Genomic DNA, 21,612 nt, shown 5'->3' on the forward strand with positions numbered 1-21,612 from the left:
GGCCAGCGAAGACGTTTCATACGATAACATGTAAGTAACAGAATCCATGGCTGCTCAGCTGCAAGTCGTTCAAACAGCTTTTGGTGCGCATTCGACACGACTAAAACCCGCCACTGTCTTTATGAGATAATAATAAATCAGTGTAATGCCGTCGGAAGAAAGTTCCAGTAAGTATACAGTAATGTTATATTGAAACAATGAACTGTCTCCTTTCTGCCTCGTGTCTTCTTGACTACCGTAAATAATGAAAACACTTTGAAATACTGCAGCAACGTGTCTTATTTCTACCGTATTTTAGTTTAGTCAAGTATCGCCAATACTGACGCCCATATTCGACGATTACGCACTTCACGGTTTACCTACAGATGTGTGGAAAGTGAGGGTGTGGACGAGACGGAATGTGACAAGCCAGAAATAAACGTTTGCCGTAACCACGACGATCCCTAACCCTAACCGTCGTTCATTTGTAATATTGAGGAATATTTCCAACGACGCCAACGGACCTAGAAAACGTCGTCGTGAATTCTTTCGGAATCGTCCATCGACGTTATGTGTCTAACATATAAATGTTTAAACGGTCATTTGACTTTTCCGTCTACTGTTCTCTTCCCGTTGCATCTCCTTCTGCTTCCCCACGTCTCAACGTCTCTCTGCGTGAACTCGGCCCAAATTGAGCACAGATGCTCCAGCCTCTCTGCTGCTTCATGTTTCCTTGAGAACCCTTGATTGCCAGACTGCTTTTATAGATGCTGCTAATTAGCATCCTTCCCGGCTCCGTGGCTGTACTTTGTCACTGAGCTTAAGCTGCTTCAGATGTTGAGCCCTTTTCATGAGGTGTTGACATTATTTTATCTACGCTGTGCTTTTTGGAGATTTGTGTTTTCGGGGTTTTGCTTAATAAGGATATTTTGTTGCAGCTGCAATGCATTCTGGTCTACGGGTTGATGTAGTTGTAGAAAGACGGCATTTCTCTTGAAAGACAATGCAAAATGACGACTGAAAAGCAACCGTTATTTCATTTTTTTAAGGACAACTGGACTTTTAAACCTGACGTTTGGACGGCACACACATTTCCTGCCGTCCACTTTCATCATAGTTTCTGGAATAACCGCCTAAATGTCCAGTGAGCTATATTTCTGTTTGTAAATCAAACACTCGTTATCCTTCACCTTTGCAGATGTCGGTTTCTTTTTCTCTCCCGGTCGACCTGTCTAGGCCCAAACTGTTGACCTGAACTGTTTTCACAGCTCCTGTACACTTCCTCTTTTTACTGTGGCACACACACACACACATACACACACACACACACACACACACACACACACACACCAGGTTGCCGGCTGGCCTCTGGAGCCCTCGGGGTGTGTGTGTGTGTGTGTGTGTAAGAGGTGGGTTGTTTTCCAAGCTACATTTTGCTGCCACATGGATGTAGAGTGGTTTAGTATGTCTGCCTGGCAGGCCTGCTCACACACACACACACACACACACACACACACACACACACACACACACACACACACACACACACACACAGTCCAATTTGAAGGGAGTTCCTCAGTCAGCGAAACAAGGCTCCCTTTCACACTCCAAGATACAGCATCAGATTGGGTCGATTGTGTACTTCTTTGGTGTGTGTGTGTGTGTGTGTGTGTGTGTGTGTGTTTGTGTGCTTCTACGTGCATTACGAGCATCTCTTCATACTTTTCCTCTTTCCATTCCTCTCTATTTTCTTTTCACACACACATTTTGGCAGCATACCGATGGTTTCATTCGTCTTAAGTACCCGGGAAAATAATTGTGCGTCGGTCGGACAAAAAACTTACACTAAAGTCATCTGTGTGTGAGTGTGTGTGTGCCAGGGGTGTGGTCTGGATGACATTCAGCGTAAAAGGTGAGAAGTGTACACCCCCCTCCCAAACACACACACACACACACACAGACACACAGACAGAGCGAGCATGGAAAAGTTGTGATGTAATGACGCCACACTACTCCTGCAGGAGAACACGTACATACAGCATAACGGATTACAGACACACACACACACACCCGGTGGCGTAGACGTCGCCACGGAGACGCAGGCGTCACAGCTTCACACTGATTGCGCAGACTGAAACACACTTTCCTTCTCCAAACGGCAGTGAAGCGAGTTGGGAGTCTTTAGCTGTAAACACTCGCTCAGTTTCGCACAAAAACCCCAGAAACCAAAATTGCCACCGCAACATTACGGCTGATTTTCAGCGCCGGGTCAGCAGACTCTGATCCGAGCTGAAACCCATAAAGAGGGTTCTCCTAATGATGGAGGCATACACGTTTTAAGGCTTTTTTTCTCCTGGATGTATTACCTAGCAACGATAGAAGTACAGGCTGCATGTGGAGGCACCAAACATGATGTGTGTGTGTGTGGGGGGGGGTGTGTGTGTACTTGTTCATGTGAATAATCGGGATTGATGGATTTCCTTTGTGTGTACACAGTATATACATCATTTCAGATACTGTGTGTATACAACCAGACTCACTGTTACTAAGGGCTGCTCAATTAATCGTATCTTAATCGCAATTACGATTATGGCTTGCAACGATTACGAAAACAACGTAATTGAAATAAAACGATTTTTTTTTTTTTTTTATTATTACTTTGAATTTTACTTCAAGTTCACGGTAATCAACTGTTAAAAACATACTGTTCAAAAATCATTCTCCAATAAATGTATGTTTTCAAAGTAAATGTATAATCGATGTTAATAATCGTGATATCAATTATTGACCCAAATAATCGAGATTATGATTGTTGCCATAATCGAGCAGCCCCACTGCAACTATTTCACTTATACGTCTTTCATCGCTGCACTTTACTGCAAAATACCTGCGAATTAAATGCCTCGTAAAACAGTTTTTTTTGGTCGTCTAACTTTCATTTGGGTTCCCCGCTCAAAGTGTATATAAATAGTCACTTTTTTTGTTCGCCTTTACAATAAGATTTCTAAAATTCAACGCCAATAACACCATTTTATTTAATTCGATTTAAACAGAAATAACTTCAAAGTCAAACATATAAGGTTTTTATTTGCTTAAAATTCTTTATTGCATTAAGCGTCGTAAGGATGTTTCTGTAACTTCAAGTGATATTAACCTGACGCTATTCTCAAATTGAAAACGCAATAATTGTGTGTGTAGTTTGGCGCCTTATCTCTTAATACGTATTTGCACATATTTTACATTAAATAAACCTGCATTATCCGCGCAGTAATCTTCTATATTCTATATCTCTCTTATAGTATTAAGCTTGTTTTACTTTACTTTAGGTCATCGAGTGGATCGCGTGCAACAAAAGCTTCTCGCCATATTTAAATTAGCGCACAAAGACTTCACGATGGATCTAAATTCACCAAATCTCCTACTTGTAACAAACTAAACGTCCCTCCCGTCATCTCGCTTGCAGCTCGCGCGCGCACGGGGCAAATCAAAAGCGAGATAGAGAAATAAAAGAGGCGCCGGAGAACAGCAGACTGGACCCGAGGCATCGTTAGGAATAAAATACTGCTGCGAGCTGAGCGTTAAGATTTAGGATCAGAGTCAGGGTCAGCACGAGGGTAAAACGAGTCAGGGTCAAAGGTTATGCACACACCAACGAGGGTCAGCAGGAGTGTTTAATAACAGAGTAAGGGAATATCCCTATAGTGCTTTTCGCTGTGTGCGCGTGCGTGTGTGTGTGTGTGTGCAGTCTGGACAGGGTAACCGATGTCCACAGACTCCGTTTTATATAATTTTTGAACAGAGATTTATCAGATATTTTACAAGAAGCTCGATACATGAGGGGGAGGACTTTCCACACACGCCGTCCAAAACACTCACACACAATTCTGACAAATGCCACCGCGATCACAGAGAGTCTCATAAAAACTCTCCACACACACACCACACACACGCGCTGTCCGAGCAGCAGAGCTAGCTAGCCCGCCGCCATGCTAAAAATACCCCGTCTGTTCTGTTGGGGTTGGCCGCGGGGCAACCTGGGCTTATAAATGTCCCCTTTGTAGCGCAGTGGAAATGTCCAACAAATGACTCTTTTATTAGGGCAAGACAAAAAAACACAGCTAATTATGTTTACTCGGATCAACGCCACTGCTCCGCCAGCACACACACTCAGCCAGAGTGTGCGCGTGCGTGCGTGCGTGTGTGTGTGTGCAGCCAGAAATATTAGAGAGACGCCCAGAAGGAGCAGACATGTGTTTTGGAGAAACAGAGGCTGATGGGGAAACAGTAGCAGGAAGTCAGGGACAGCACTTCTGAGCGCGAGGAGGGGGGAAACAAAAGGTCAGAAAGTGAAACTATGCGGGATAAAAAAAAAGAGTTTGAAGACGCAGTCGGTGATATGAGGATGAAAGCGTTTTAAACTAAGTCAGGAGAAAGTTGACATGTTGTCGAGTTCACGGGAAAGTCGTAAATGTTCAATTTGTGTTTCCCACTTATTAATATAAGTTCTTTCAGCTAAACTAATGCCATGTACAATGGACATGTGTATGTAACTGTACACGCAGTGGTGGAAGAAGTATGCATATTCTTTACGGTAAAAGTACCAATGTTCAAAATCGTACTTAAGGGCAGAAGTATTATCAGCTAAATGTGCTTGAAGTACAAAAAGTAATAATAGCAATTCGGCAGAAAAATAGCCATCGATGTGCTTTATCGTGTGTATATATATACACGTGATATCTTGATATAATATCGTTGCATCAAGTAGCATTGTATAACCCTAACGCTTGTGTTTTCCTGTTGACAAACAAAGCTCGTAATAAATTGGATAATTTTCCTTTTTGCGCCTTCAACAGTTAAATGTTAACATTTCTCAAAAAGTAGCAAAAGACGTCGAATCAATTCTGTAAAAATCATTATTTACCTTTTCAAATGTTGTGGAGTAGAAGAAGTATAAAGTAGCATTATATAAATACTACTACTTAAATAGTACTTGAGTAAATGTACTTTCCCCACTGGATGCATGTTTATTTAAACTCAATGACGCGTGTTCTGGGTTCGAGCCGCTCGTTCGAGACTCGATGTCGAGCTGCAATAACGCAATATATTTATACAATATATAATTAAATGTATTTCCAGGGTTGAGCCGCAGACTTCTGACTGTGTGTCCTCTCAGTGCAGGTGCAGCGGTGGATGCACCATGTGTTCAACGTCTAACACGGGTAAGGCGATGAAACAACGAGAGGCGACGATGGAACGGGTCGTTACCGTTGTCATGGGGACACACATTTCATAAGTGCTCATTAAAGTGCGATGAGAGCGACAGCAATGCACCTGCAGGGATTGAAAGTGCTTTAGAGACGAGTCTCGCAAGTAAAGCAAACGCTGAAAATGGAAAAGTGAAAAGGCGGCAGAGAATAAGAGAGGAAACGAGGTCAAAGGCTGTGAGGGAATTCCGTCTTTCTTTTCAGCTGTCAATCATCCAGCCGGGGCCAGAGATACCAAGGACCCAGTGTGTGTTTTATAATATGTGTGTGTGTGTGTTTGAATGGCGCGATAGGTCCTCGACTTGACAATGAACCCCGTCCCTTTGCGGTCACGCCAACACATCAGAGGAACAGAGGGAAGACGAAAGGGACGGAACAAGAAGGTGGGATTAGAGGAAGGATGTGAGGAAGGAGAAGAGAGGGAGAGGAAGGTGACAGAAGGATAATTAAGAAAGTGGAATGAGAAAGAGAAAGGTGAGCGCCAACAACGAGGCGAGAGAGCGTGGCGGAGAGATGGAGAGGCTGCTCGATTCAAAAAGGACGGATTAAAGAGAAAAGGCTTCGGATGGTTCAGCCAAAAAACACAGAATAGAGAGGGGGGGCCGGGGGGGGGGTGGCCCCTGACCCGGGGACATTATAGGAAGGGAGATTACGGTTGTTCAAAACACTCTAAGCACTCACCCTGGGACCCCAGCTAATACCCTGACACACACACACACACACCGAATACAGACAGTGTGGGACTCGAGGTAAATCTTTCTCGTTGGTCGTAAGTCCAAAGCAAACAATGAAAAAATCCTTTGTGTTTCCAGCGGCTCAGTTTCCTGATTCCTTAAAGCTCGGTTTCATTCATTGTTTTCCAATTTTTTTTTTATATCATATCAACGAGCCGTCCAACTGCTGGGGTTACGAGAGCGACAAATGTGTATTCATCCGCCACTGAAAATAGTCCGAGAAGAAATATTTTTAAAAACCAAAAAATACATCGTCCAGCTTTTTCACGGAATGACGACGTTAGTATTTTATTACAAAACTAAATTGCGAACGAGCGCCACAAACAGCTCGGGTAGCAGAAGCTAGCTTAGGGTTATGTAATGACATGTGTCGCCTTGTCCTTCGTCTTTACACACACATATCTGAAGTTCGGTTACACACACGTTCTCGCGCTCATTGAGAAGCCTGACATTGTGCTGGGTTCTCGGCCAGGGACAAGAGTGTGTGGAGGGGAGATCAGTGTGTGTTCGGGGTGAAGGAAGGGGCTGCCAGCACCTCCTGCTAATCCCAACAAAGTGCGGAGGAAGAGGAGGGCAGGGATGGATGGAGAGGAAGAAGAGGAGGAGGAGGTGGAGAGATAAATGCTAGATTTAGAGCGATGTGTTGACCCCAGAATAGTCGGTTTAGTTGCTGTTCCGTTGGGTGATTTTGCGCTACGGCGACAAAACGCGCGTTTCTATGGCGATAAAGTGAAATACATTTTCGGTGAAGAAAATACAGGAATGTTTAAAGAATTGAAGTTCAGATATTTAGGATGTTTTAGCTTCCGCGTCAGATAAAACATTAACGCGATAAAAAATAAGTTAAACGAAGAATAATTATTACGTTTAATGCCAGACAATAAAAGAAACATGGCGCCCGTTGTCCGCCGATAGACAACGACGCGGCCGAAAAACACGTAGGGAAGCTTGTAAAGAAGGTTAGCGTGGTGTGAGGTTCAAGGGTCCTGCTTTGAATGTTAACACACACACACACACACACACACACACACACACACATAAAGGGCTTCCCCCCTCAATGAACTATGTATCTCTCGCCCAACAAACACACACTTGCCAGTTCCCCCGACACACAAAGAAAGAGTTCGGTGTGTTAGCTACATTACTGTGTGTGTGTGTGTGTGTGTGTGTGTGTGTGTGTGTGTGTGTGTGTGTGTGTGTGTGTGTGTGTGTGTGTGTGTGTGTGTGTGTGTGTGTGTGTGTGTGTGTGTGTGTGTGTGTGTGTGTGTGTGTGTGTGTGTGTGTGTGTGTGTGTGTGTGTGTGTGTGTGTGTGTGTGTGTGACCGCAGCTATGCAGGGCTGGACCGCAGTAATGGAACTTTACTATAGATGAAGCCACCAGGCCTCACAAGCCCCGCTCTGTCTGCGCCGCCTAAAGGCACAGTCCACCCCAAAGAACACATGTGCTGCAAAGGCCCCGAGGTGCGCGCCTGTCTCCAAATGGAAAAACGTGTGTGTGAGAAACAGCCCAGGTCTTTAGGACTCAAATCTTCTGCAACGCGACTTCCCGATAGCATGCGTAATGTTCGATGTATCTGTGGCCTTTTCACTTCAGATACGGAATTAAAATGCAAAAAAACGGCTCGAAATTGGGTCGAAACTTGAACTTAACTTTCGTCGGCAGTACAAATGAACCGTCCTCATAAAAACGACCGCACTTGAACGCACCGTGATGGTGTTTCAAATGAACCGTTGTCATAAAAACGACCGCACTTGAACGCACCGCGATGGTTGTCATAAAAACGACCGCACTTGAACGCACCGCGATGGTCCATAACCGACAGAAAGAGATTTAAGGATGATCTGCCAGAGTGAGCAGGTGAGCAGGTGAGGAGGAGGAGGAGGAGGAGGAGGAGGAGGAGGAGGAGGAGGAGGAGGAGGAGGAGGAGGAGGAGGAGCTGTCATCACTCAGAGAGATGAGAGAGTTCTGGGTCTGCAGGACTGTTATTACTCTGCCCACCGTCATTTACACTTCATCACAGACAGGCTGGCAGACATGAGGACAACGCATTAGTGTGTGTGTGTGTGTGTGTGTGTGTGTGTGTGTGTGTGTGTGTGTGTGTGTGTGTGTGTGTGTGTGTGTGTGTGTGTGTGTGTGTGTGTGTGTGTGTGTGTGTGTGTGTGTGTGGTATATATGCATGTAAGCTGAGGCTAACATTTTTACAAAAGGAAGACAAATCCACAGATAAAACCTTCTGAATTGGAATCGATCGTGTTTCTAGGTGTGTGTATGAGTGTGTGTATAATTCACACACACACACACACACACACACACACACACACACACACACACACACACACACAGTACAGTCTGAGTGTCTGTGCCATGTGTTCATTTCCTCTGACCCAGCTTCAGTCCAACATGTCTGCACTGCACGCTGTGTGTGTGTGTGTGTGTGTGTGTGTGTGTGTGTGTGTGTGTGTGTGTGTGTGTGTGTGTGTGTGTGTGTGTGTGTGTGTGTGTGTGTGTGTGTGTGTGTGTGTGTGTGTGTGTGTGTGTGTGTGTGTGTGTCCACGTGTGTCTGTGTGCGTCTATGTGTACGTGCGTCTATGTGTACGTGTGTGTGTGTGTGTGTGTGTGTGTGTGTGTGTGTGTGTCCACGTGTGTCTATGTGCATCTATGTGTACGTGTGTCTATGTGTACGTGTGTGTGTGTGTCCACGTGTGTCTATGTGCGTCTATGTGTACGTGCGTCTACGTGTACGTGTGTGTACGTGCGTCTATGTGTGTGTGTGTGTGTGTGTGTGTGTGTGTGTGTGTGTGTGTGTCTACGTGCGTCTATGTGTACGAGTGTGTGTGTCTAACGACGAATCTCTGAAGTCTTCAAAGGGAAGATAACTTATTCTTTAATCATTTTAAATAACTCCATTACCCAGAATTCCTAGCACAATATGTAAGTAGCCTCAGCGCTGTCCAAAAGTCGCTTATTTCACATCAAAATTCCTTCAAAAGCACGTCTCGGGACGTTTCTCTTTACTGCCCTCTAGTGGCCGTAGATGGCAACTACATGAATCCAGCTCGTGTAAATCTGGTCACGAAGAGTCGTGCGGCGGAAACGGCTCTCGATGCGACGCGTGTATTCTGCGTATCGCGATGTTTATTGTGACCGTTGAGCATCAGAAAATACAGCATATTTAGATATTCAATCCATTTGTAAACGAAGACGTATGGACGAGAGAACTTTCTATTTGCTACAAAGAAAATCCCAATAACCGCAATGATTACGCAATATAATATAACGCCTAAAAAACCTCATTAGAATGCTTTAAAACTTCAAAAACATACAGTATGTATTCTATAGTATTTCTCCGATGAATACGGCAAGATTTTCTCTCGGGTATACTTTAGGAAAATCGCCAGACCAGTTGTGAAGAGTTTATGGATTTATATGTTTTAATTTACGTTGAAAAATGCTTGTTGGCATCCTTCCTGTTGCGTCTGTATGCACCTGTATGGAAAGCATACTATTGTATCTATGCTTATCTTGATATATGCCTAAATCTGCACCATGAGTTTCAGTGTGTGTGTGTGTGTGTGTGTGTGTGTGTGTGTGTGTGTGTGTGTGTGTGTGTGTGTGTGTGTGTGTGTGTGTGTGTGTGTGTGTGTGTGTGTGCGCGTGCGCGTGCGTGTGCGCTCGGTGTAACGCTCCTGCTTGGCACGTCCCCTCGCAGAGCTCCAGCTCCTAATGAAAGCAGACAGGACTCTGGCGGAGTGACCGTAACACTTTTTTCTAACTGCAGATCGCTTTAAAATGGATCCGTCACAAAAATGTGCTGCTGCTGCTGCGCGTGTGTGTGTCGAGTTAAAAATATACTTTAGGTATATACACTTACATTCAGACAGAGAGAGTGTTTATGTAGGAAACCTGGAAGAGATGTGGCAGCAGTGAAAGAACAGAAGAGAACGAGGCAAATAAAAAGGTAATACATGGATTTGAAGATGCAAGAAGACGTATTGGTTCACATCCAGAGAAGTTGATGTTACCAGACGACGACATGTTCCTTTATGAAGTGCTCACACACCCAAGAAACACCTCTCTTTTTCATTACCGCGCGACAACTCAATCAATCAAGGTTGCTGTCAAGTGACGATGTGAAAACAACGCAAATATGAAAGTAGTCCGGCCCGTAGCTTGTGTCAAAGCCTATACGTGTTGTTCGTGTCACTGCCTATAGCTTCAAATGGAAACTTCCAGTTAGCGAACTGGTGGAGACCAACACAGAGGCATAATATCGGGCTGGATGTGTCAGGTGGGAAGGAACAAGACTCTAAATGAATGATGCTGCCGTAACTCCTCAATGTGGAAACAAGCCACTGTTTGGTATGTTTGCAATGTTAGCGTCAAAGCTAGCACGTGTGTCCCTCTTTAATCCATCCCTGGATCTGTTTAACAGCCTCACTGTGATATATAGCCTATTGTTCGTTAAGTGTTTATCAACAACTTCTTATCTCTGTATCAAGAGGGACATAAATCAAATGTGCACTCTTAATCAAGACCGCTTAGCTACAAAAACATCTGCAGCTTAAATTCCGGCTGTCGGCACATCAAACACATCCCGAGGCCTCGCGCTTGTCCCGAAGAGCCGGCTGGTCTCCGTCTGACATCTCGTCTCCGCGAGCAGACGAGATGCAGAGAAGCATCTGGGCGAGAGAGGTTTCGTCAGATGTCTCTCTCTCTTTCCCACAGCCTCTCTCTCACACACTGCTTCACTGTTCACGTCATTGCTCGTGACCTCATCCCCACGCGGCCAGGACTTCGCTCCGCGCGGAGGAAAGAGCTGCAATGTTGACTTTAATTCAATGTATTATGTCAACACATTTCACAAAGCTGTATTAATTAAAGTCAACGGTGAAGTTTTGTCAGCGTGTGCAGCGGCTCCAGGAAACAAGCACCGCCGCTGGGAGGCGGAGGTCGGGGCTGGGGGGGGCACAAGTGTCCCGTGCACGCGCTGACAACAGAATGAATTGCTTGGATGTCATTAATGAATGTTACAATGTGCACGGAGACATTGTGTTGATTATCAAAGTGATCGTGACGCTAGTGGTCAGCGACACAAATACCACGCATACAAAAACCATAAGTGGTGTGATTTACTCAAGTACTGTCCTTAAGTACACTTTTCTACTTCTACTCCACTACAGTTCAGAGGTACATGTTGTACTTCTACTCCACTACATGTATTTAATACCTTTAGTTACTTCACAGATGAATGATGTGAAATCTAATCAAGTCTTGAATCAGACTTGAGTTCCACCTGGAGTAAATCCACCAGCTACCCTGCAGTCTACAAAGTACTTCAGACTAGCTGCTCCTTCACCAGCTACCCTGCAGTCTACAAAGTACTTCAGACTAGCTGCACCTCCACCAGCTACCCTGCAGTCTACAAAGTACTTCAGACTAGCTGCACCTTCACCAGCTACCCTGCAGTCTACAAAGTACTTCAGACTAGCTGCACCTCCACCAGCTACCCTGCAGTCTACAAAGTACTTCAGACTAGCTGCACCTTCACCAGCTACCCTGCAGTCTACAAAGTACTTCAGACTAGCTGCACCTCCACCAGCTACCCTGCAGTCTACAAAGTACTTCAGACTAGCTGCACCTTCACCAGCTTTGAGAACACTTTCGTGATCAATCATTATAAAACATATATATATATTATTCTGAAATGGACCAATCTGCACAACGACTACTTTCACTGTCGCTACTTTCACTATATTTTGATGAGAATACTTTCTACTTTCACTTGAGGAACATTTTGAATGAGGACTTTTACTGAAACAGAGTATTCCTACACTCTGGTACTTCTACTTTTACTAAGTACAAGATCTGAGTACTTCTTTTAATCAACCTGAGTACTTCTACTTTTACTAACTCATGTACAAGACCTGAGTACTTCTACTTTTACTCAAGTACAAGATCTGAGTACTTCTACTTTTACTCAAGTACAATATCCGAGTACTTCTACTTTTACTCAAGTACAAGATCTGAGTACTTCTACTTTTACTCAAGTACAATATCCGAGTACTTCTACTTTTACTCAAGTGCAAGATCTGAGTACTTCTACTTTTACTCAAGTACAATATCCGAGTACTTCTACTTTTACTCAAGTGCAAGATCTGAGTACTTCTACTTTTACTCAAGTACAATATCCGAGTACTTCTACTTTTACTCAAGTGCAAGATCTGAGTACTTCTACTTTTACTCAAGTACAATATCCGAGTACTTCTACTTTTACTCAAGTGCAAGATCTGAGTACTTCTATTTTTACTCAAGTACAATATCTGAGTACTTTTACTCAGGTACAATATCTGACTACTTCTACTTTTACTCAAGTACAACGTCTGAGTACTTCTACTTTTACTCAAATACAAAAGCTGAGTACTTCTACTTTTACTCAAGTACAATATCCGAGTACTTCTACTTTTACTCAAGTGCAAGATCTGAGTACTTCTACTTTTACTCAAGTACAATATCCGAGTACTTCTACTTTTACTCAAGTGCAAGATCTGAGTACTTCTACTTTTACTCAAGTACAATATCCGAGTACTTCTACTTTTACTCAAGTGCAAGATCTGAGTACTTCTACTTTTACTCAAGTACAATATCCGAGTACTTCTACTTTTACTCAAGTGCAAGATCTGAGTACTTCTACTTTTACTCAAGTACAATATCCGAGTACTTCTACTTTTACTCAAGTGCAAGATCTGAGTACTTCTACTTTTACTCAAGTACAATATCTGAGTACTTTTACTCAGGTACAATATCTGACTACTTCTACTTTTACTCAAGTACAACGTCTGAGTACTTCTACTTTTACTCAAATACAAGAGCTGAGTACTTCTACTTTTACTCAAGTACAATATCCGAGTACTTTTACTTTTACTCAAGTGCAAGATCTGAGTACTTCTACTTTTACTCAAGTACAAGATCTGAGTACTTCTACTTTTACTCAAGTACAATATCTGAGTACTTCTACTTTTACTCAAGTACAATATCCGAGTACTTCTACTTTTACTCAAGTGCAAGACCTGAGTACTTCTACTTTTACTCAAGTACAATATCCGAGTACTTCTACTTTTACTCAAGTACAAGATCTGAGTACTTCTACTTTTACTCAAGTACAAGACCTGAGTACTTCTACTTTTACTTAAGTACAATATCTGAGTACTTCTACTTTACTCAAGTGCAAGATCCGAGTACTTCTACTTTTACTCAAGTACAAGATCTGAGTACTTTTACTTTTACTCAATTACAATATCCGAGTACTTCTACTTTTACTCAAGTGCAAGATCTGAGTACTTCTACTTTTACTCAAGTACAAGATCTGAGTACTTCTACTTTTACTCAAGTACAATATCCGAGTACTTCTACTTTTACTCAAGTGCAAGATCTGAGTACTTCTACTTTTACTCAAGTACAATATCCGAGTACTTCTACTTTTACTCAAGTGCAAGACCTGAGTACTTCTACTTTTACTCAAGTACAAGACCTGAGTATTTCTACGTTTACTTAAGTACAATATCTGAGTAGGCTACTTCTACTTTACTCAAATACAATATCTTGAGTACTTCTACTTTACTCAGTCCAAGCTCTGAGTACTTCCCCCCCCCCCTCTGCCCATACAAAACAATGAGAGCAAAATGTCCCGCTTTTCTCCTGTCTCCTAAGCACTCTTCCTGTCGGGACACTCGGTCCTCATAAGCACAGTCAGTCCCAGGCTTCCCTTCCTCCGTCTGACTGACGTGCCCCCCCCCCCCCCTCCCCCCTCTCCCCCCTCTCCATAAACTTGGCCGTGGTCCTCGGTTGCATTCCGGGAACGCGTCTCTCTCGGTGTCAGATGTAACGGAGAGGAGCACCGCGAGTTCAGCCCCGCACATGGCCAACGTGCTTCCCTCCCCGTCCCCCCGTCCCCCCCCCCCGTCCCCCCGTTTGCTTCTCTTTTTGAGGTTTCTCCCCCCCTCAACCCCTTTCTCTCCCACTTTTGGTGTTTGTTCTCCTCCACCCCCCGGTCTGTCTGTCGGTAGAGTTCCTGTCTGTCAGCTGATTGGCCCGCACCGTAATGAGGGTATCGCACCAGAGGACAGTGAACACTATCATATGAACGGTCGGGTATGAGTTTGAGAAACCGGCTCGAGGTCGATAGAATTTGAAAATGCACGTATACAATATAATATTAAGCGGAAGAATGCAACTTAATATTTTGCCCATGTCTTACCTACAACATAATGATGTACAATCTGTTGACATAATACACTAACAACATGTTGCGCACGTGTCTCCTTCCTTTCCTCTGAGCCCAGGTGAAGCACTCTCATTGGTCCCGCTGTGAGCTAAGCATTGTGGGATTTCATATGTCTGATTATGTGGATGCACCCCCGGTAGAGGAGTGAAGCATCCCTGCCCGAGAGCTCCAGAGGGTCGCGTGCACTTTCGCTTTTCTGCTATCTGTCAATCAGCGCGTAGGAGAGTGATTTGTGGAACATGCTGCATGCTGGGAACTTTTCAAACCACTATGAGAACAGATCTGAGCTGACAGAGGGAAGGAGGAGGAAAAGTAAAGAGGGAGTGCGAGGTAATCATCACGCGCCCTTTCTCCCCCTTCCCTTCCTCGCGCCAAACACATCGCATTCTTGTCATTTCATGCTTTTTAAACTTCCCGGTTGTATGTGAAATAGCCACGCGCTGTACCCCGCGCTGTCTCTGCCGCCACGCTCCGCACGTCAGCCCCTCGGATGGGATCGATGCGTGTCTCAGCCGGACTCCACTGGCTGACCCCACTCGCTCCCGTCTGAGAGAACGCAAACAGTGATCTGATTGGCTGAGTGAGAGACAGATTGCGGGGCTGTAAACTAATCAAAAGTGAAGTGAGAGTCTTTGATGGTCGCGTGTCTGCCGGCGGCTGCGCGCGCTCTGGAGCCATCGCAGGCGCGCCAGATGAGGATGGACCACTTGGAATGACCCCGCACGGCAATATGTTACCCGCGCGCTAACATGAGACTGCTGGAGGAGATCCAACACCATGCGCGCTGGGATGGGGATGGAAGGTGTACAATTAGGAAGAAAGATGAACTACAAATCTGGTCGTTATTTGCTTCGCGAGCACCAACAAGTTACGCTTTTTTAAAACTGGTGAAAAGTGCACATTTGGTGCGTTAAAGCATCCACCGTATCTATCGATCACCAGTAACTTCATATTGCACGCGCAGCCCCGCGCGCTCACACTAAAGCAAGTGAACAGTCTGATGAATGAACCGAACACACCACAACACAAAGTCCTGATCTGCCCAGAGAATCAGAAAGAGAATATTTCATTATACTCCGACACAAGTCCGACTTCACTCCGGGACTTCTCCCCCCCCCCCAAACCCCAAGCACGCGCTTACCTGCAGGAGCCAGTGGCAGGTCTCTCCGATGAAAGGGAAGCCCATGGATCCTTTGGGCATGGGCAGCTTGCAGTTCTTATCCCGCGTCGCGGTCCATCTGAGCTGCCACAGCTGCTGGGACACGGCGAGCAGCAGCGCCATGGACACCAGGCAGGCGGCCAGCGTGGCCAGAGCCGAGACCAGGTCGAAGGTGCCGAACAGCATGCTGATGGGAGGTCGCGCGGACGCTTCTCTTTAAAAGTAGCACCGAAATGTCCAGATGTGGAAATCCCGGGATGACTCGATTGTTAGATTTTATTTTTGTGCGTAAATGATCCTTTTACGCACTCCAAGCCCGACGCGGGCAGGGCTCTCGGAATGAATGAACTCCGTGGAGAGCGCGTCTCTGCCTCGGGGAGAGCGAGTCTCAGAGTGGCGTGTCTGCGCGTGGGACGTGCCGATCAGAGAGTGAACGCACGAGACGCTCCAGGTGAGCTGCGCCACTCACACCGTGTGGGAAGTGAAAGCATTCAAACTCACTTGCTTAGTGATGTAAGCATGTGGAGCAATGGTCGCACGCGGCTCGCGGCTGTCCTGATGGCATGTTTGGTCTCGTGAGGGACTTTCAGATGGGAAAAGGCTTCACACGTCTGCAAGCAACACGCTCAAGGTGGCACGCTTAGGTCGGGACGCGTGCAACAAGTGAAGCCGAGCTCACTTGACTTTGTGGAACTTCTCGAAGTGATGGAAAGACTTTGGGGGGAGGACAACTCTTCCGGGACCCGCGCTTCTCTCAAGTCCTCCAAAAAGTGGAAAAAGGCCTGCTCGCAGAAGCTGTACTCTCTCTCTCTCTCTCTCTCCCTCTCTCTCTCTCTCTCTGCAGCGAGGTGAAGCGTTAAGATCCGCGAGAGGAGAGATGCTCACCGTCCTCCTGCTGCGTCTCTGACTTTCTGTCCTCTCTTCTCTGAGCACCTTTCTGTTTCTCAGACCCTCTCTCTCTCTCTCTCTCTCTCTCTCTCTCTCTCTCTCTCTGGCTGCCTATACAAGTCACCCTCAGTGTGTGCGTGTGGGTGCGTGCGTAAAAGAGTGTGTGTGCGTCAAGCCAGAGGCACCAATGAGTGTTTATATAGTGCGGAGGCAACTGGAAGGCGAATAGGCGGCCAAGGGCTCCCGTCGCCCCCCCCCCCCGACCCCACCTCACTGGAGAGAGACTTCCCTCCCCCCTCCGCTCCACCTCTTACAGCTCCTGGAGGGACCCCCCTCTCTCCTCCTCCTCCTCCACTCTTTCTCCCTCCCATCTCAGAAGAAGGGGGAGAGCGTAAAGTGAGCGGCAAGCGGCGCGAGAGGAGAGGAGGCTCGGAGCGTGCTGGAGCTGGCAGCGCGCCAAATAGAGAGAGAGGGGGAGAGAGAGGGGGAGAGAGAGAGAGAGGGAGAGAGAGAGGGAGGAAGGGATGTACACGGTAAAAGAGAACGAGTTAAATATAAAGAATAACGGGAAGAGAGAGAGAGAGATAAAGAGAGAGAAACAGCTCCTTCCATGACTTCTGTCTCGTGCAGTATGTGCGCGCGCTGCTCAGCCAATCACCTGCCGGGATGAGTGAGAATCATAAACCAAAACAAGTTAAAGTAAAAAAAAACGATCGCTGCTAAAAGTCTCCCCGGGAACTTTAGCTTTGGAGTTGATACTCTTTGATTATAGTTCAATGTGTTTGTGTTTTTCTACCGCGCTTTTCCCGTTGCATCATGGGAAATCAACCGTGGATCGAAACTGACAAGCGTTGGTTGCAAAAGGAGTCTGCGCCAAAGGGCTTACATCAGTATTGGGGTTTGGTCCCACACGATGAGTCTTGTACACACTGGAGCAGTGTCTTGCTCAGCGGCACTTCAACACACTTCCTTCCTTCTCTCCTTTCCTTACGGCCTATCATCTCAGCTCAATAACAGCCTGTCGATTGGAGCAATCTCCCCATCTCACATCATCCTCTCCTCGTCTCCGTTCCCCTGAATCCAAACCCCAAACCAGGTGACCTGCACGTGCACTGAGAGTCATGGCTTCTCTTCCCTTCATGTCCTTGCCTCCTTCTCTCCATCCTCAAGTCTGTGGGAGGACAGTCGGATCGATAGGAGGGAAGTCGGGATGTTCTGCCACCTCCAGTCCAAAGAACATGCCTGGCTTCAATTAGGTCCTCTGACTGGGATATTGGCTGTTATGTAATATTAGGGAGGCAGAAAGGAAACCCTGACACTAAGCAAACACACACACACACACACACACACACACACACACACACACCACACACACACACACACACACACACACACACACACACACACACACACACACACACACACACACACCCACACACACACACACACACACACACACACACACACTTCAGCCCCGTATCTCCCTTTCCTCTGCACTTCTCTTCATGGCAGTGACTGATGCTGGTTCTCTGAAAGCGGCTCAATGCTGCCGCCTAGCGGAGCAGGAACACATGGCACACAGCCAGAAAGAGAGAGAATACGAGAGGAAGGAAAGACGGCGGTGTTTGGATTGTTCCACTTCATCTGAGTTACTTGCATGCACTCTGTCTTTGTCTAATGACAGGACGCATGCCCACAGGGCCATAGCAATGATCTGCTGACTGAGAGAGAGAGGAACAAGTGTTAGGAGATCTTCAGATTATGATGGCCGCTGTCTGAGGCCGTTGTCATGACTACTTTGATAACTTGAAGCGATTCTTGATGTCCTTTCTGTAGAAGCCGTGAGTGTGTTTTGTTGAGATGAGTTGTGGCTTCAGTGCGGAGTTCAGATGTGAGCTTTCAAAGGCTTGTTGAATCTGAAATGATGAAGAACCCGAGACGAACTAGCGTGACATAGGGCTTTAGATAGTAGCACGCATTCTCCCTCTTCTCTGAGCATCCACCGGAAACGTTTTGTGTTCATTCTTGATGTCTTGATTAAAATGCAAGTTAACAATATCCTGGTTTTATATTTATTTGTTACTGTCTAGTAAACACTTAAAGGTGGGGTAGGTACGTTTGAGAAAGCAGCTTGAGATCGCTAGAATTTGAAAATACACAACCGGAAGAAATCTGCCACTTCCTCACAGAGCCCCGCCCCCAACACACAGGAACGCGCACATGACCAATGAGGGCACGAGGTAAGTGTGTGCCCAGATTGAAGGCTGACAGGCAGGTAGGCCATCCAGTTACTTTAGCAGCCGGCTAAAATGATTGGTCGAGCTTTTTACAGCGCCACGGCTTCCACAGATACATTTATTTATGGTTTGTTGTCAAAGCACTTCAGATATTCATTGCTGTCGGGACGTTCAGAGCATTCCATGGAATATAACAACAAGTGTATCTCCAGCCGGGTTCTCAAACTTACCCCACCTTCAAGTGAAGGGTAGCTATCACACAACTTCCCTATTTAATGCTTTGAGCACCAGGAAAAGATCTCTATAAATAACATGTATTATTATTATTATTTAAAGAAGCACTCTTAAATGAAGCTCAAATGCTAACGTGCAAAGGAGAAAAATAAACCCCCCAAAAAACATTAAATTGGAAATTGCAGTAACGTCAAGTCGACACAACATTCAGGATGATGACACCGGTTAATTCATAATGCATGTGAACATGCACAGAATCACGTATGCACATATTTACTGTGAACACATGAAGCATGCTTCCCCTCCGCCAACGAGCCCCTGCTCAGGGATTACTGTGGGAACAGACTGAATGTAATGTATGTAAATCCTGCGGGAAGCAGCCTTAAGGCACAGTCCTCCACATTCATACTCAGATGAGCCTGTTTCCAAAACAAGAGGCGCCCATTACGAAAGGTTACCGAGGGGTTACCGAGGAAGGGTTCAGGGTTCCTTTATGCGTGAGTTTGTAAAGTTCAAAAGGTCAGCAGGAGAGGACTCTTTAAAGTAGAGACACTACATACTGATATACACCTGAACATCAGCAGGAGAGGACTCTTTAAAGTAGAGACACTACATACTGATATACACCTGAACATCAGCAGGAGAGGACTCTTTAAAGTAGAGACACTACATACTGATATACACCTGAACATCAGCTGGAGAGGACTCTTTAAAGTAGAGACACTACATACTGATTTACACCTGAACATCAGCAGGAGAGGACTCTTTAAAGTAGAGACACTACACACTGATATATACCTGAACATCAGCAGGAGAGGACTCTTTAAAGTAGAGACACAACATACTGATATACACCTGAACATCAGCAGGAGAGGACTCTTTAAAGTAGAGACACTACATACTGATTTACACCTGAACATCAGCAGGAGAGGACTCTTTAAAGTAGAGACACTACATACTGATATACACCTGAACATCAGCAGGAGAGGACTCTTTAAAGTAGAGACACTACATACTGATATACACCTGAACATCAGCTGGAGAGGACTCTTTAAAGTAGAGACACTACATACTGATTTACACCTGAACATCAGCAGGAGAGGACTCTTTAAAGTAGAGACACTACATACTGATATACACCTGAACATCAGCAGGAGAGGACTCTTTAAAGTAGAGACACTACATACTGATATGCACCTGAACATCAGCAGGAGAGGACTCTTTAAAGTAGAGACACTACATACTGATATGCACCTGAACATCAGCAGGAGAGGACTCTTTAAAGTAGAGACACTACATACTGATATACACCTGAACATCAGCAGGAGAGGACTCTTTAAAGTAGAGACACTACATACTGATATACACCTGAACATCAGCAGGAGAGGACTCTTTAAAGTAGAGACACTACATACTGATATACACCTGAACATCAGCAGGAGAGGACTCTTTAAAGTAGAGACACTACATACTGATATACACCTGAACATCAGCTGGAGAGGACTCTTTAAAGTAGAGACACTACATACTGATTTACACCTGGACATCAGCAGGAGAGGACTCTTTAAAGTAGAGACACTACATACTGATATACACCTGAACATCAGCAGGAGAGGACTCTTTAAAGTAGAGACACTACATACTGATATGCACCTGAACATCAGCAGGAGAGGACTCTTTAAAGTAGAGACACTACATACTGATATACACCTGAACATCAGCAGGAGAGGACTCTTTAAAGTAGAGACACTACATACTGATATACACCTGAACATCAGCAGGAGAGGACTCTTTAAAGTAGAGACACTACATACTGATATACACCTGAAATTCAACAGGAGAGGACTCTTTAAAGTAGAGACACTACATACTGATATACACCTGAACATCAGCAGGAGAGGACTCTTTAAAGTAGAGACACTACATACTGATATACACCTGAACATCAGCAGGAGAGGACTCTTTAAAGTAGAGACACTACATACTGATATACACCTGAAATTCAGCAGGAGAGGACTCTTTAAAGTAGAGACACTACATACTGATATACACCTGAACATCAGCAGGAGAGGACTCTTTAAAGTAGAGACACTACATGCTGATATACACCTGAACATCAACAGGAGAGGCCTCTTTAAAGTAGAGACACTACATACTGATATACACCTGAACATCAGCAGGAGAGGACTCTTTAAAGTAGAGACACTACATACTGATATACACCTGAACATCAGCAGGAGAGGACTCTTTAAAGTAGAGACACTACGTACTGATATACACCTGAACATCAGCAGGAGAGGACTCTTTAAAGTAGAGACACTACGTACTGATATACACCTCAACATCAGCAGGAGAGGACTCTTTAAAGTAGAGACACTACGTACTGATATACACCTGAACATCAGCAGGAGAAGACTCTTTAAAGTAGAGACACTACGTACTGATATACACCTGAACATCAGCAGGAGAGGACTCTTTAAAGTAGAGACACTACGTACTGATATACACCTGAACATCAGCAGGAGAGGACTCTTTAAAGTAGAGACACTACGTACTGATATACACCTGAACATCAGCAGGAGAGGACTCTTTAAAGTAGAGACACTACGTACTGATATACACCTGAACATCAGCAGGAGAGGACTCTTTAAAGTAGAGACACCACGTACTGATATACACCTGAACATCAGCAGGAGAGGACTCTTTAAAGTAGAGACACTACATACTGATATACACCTGAACATCAGCTGGAGAGGACTCTTTAAAGTAGAGACACTACATACTGATTTACACCTGAACATCAGCAGGAGAGGACTCTTTAACGTAGAGACACTA

At 45.2% G+C, this 21,612-nt stretch overlaps 1 protein-coding gene across 1 annotated transcript in view; it reads right to left on the reverse strand.

Annotated features, from left to right (window-relative positions):
- cyp26b1 (cytochrome P450, family 26, subfamily b, polypeptide 1) overlaps nt 1-16,483 on the reverse strand; it is a 34,885-nt gene extending 18,402 nt beyond the window's left edge. Inside the window, exon 1 of the mRNA XM_034078811.2 lies at nt 15,401-16,483. Coding sequence (XP_033934702.1) covers nt 15,401-15,604 — 204 coding nt within the window. The 5' untranslated portion in view covers nt 15,605-16,483. The remainder of the gene's footprint in view (nt 1-15,400) is intronic.
- Between the last annotated feature and the right edge of the window lie 5,129 nt (nt 16,484-21,612).

Source organism: Pseudochaenichthys georgianus, unplaced genomic scaffold (assembly GCF_902827115.2).
Source record: "Pseudochaenichthys georgianus unplaced genomic scaffold, fPseGeo1.2 scaffold_490_arrow_ctg1, whole genome shotgun sequence".
NCBI classification, from domain to species: domain Eukaryota; kingdom Metazoa; phylum Chordata; class Actinopteri; order Perciformes; family Channichthyidae; genus Pseudochaenichthys; species Pseudochaenichthys georgianus.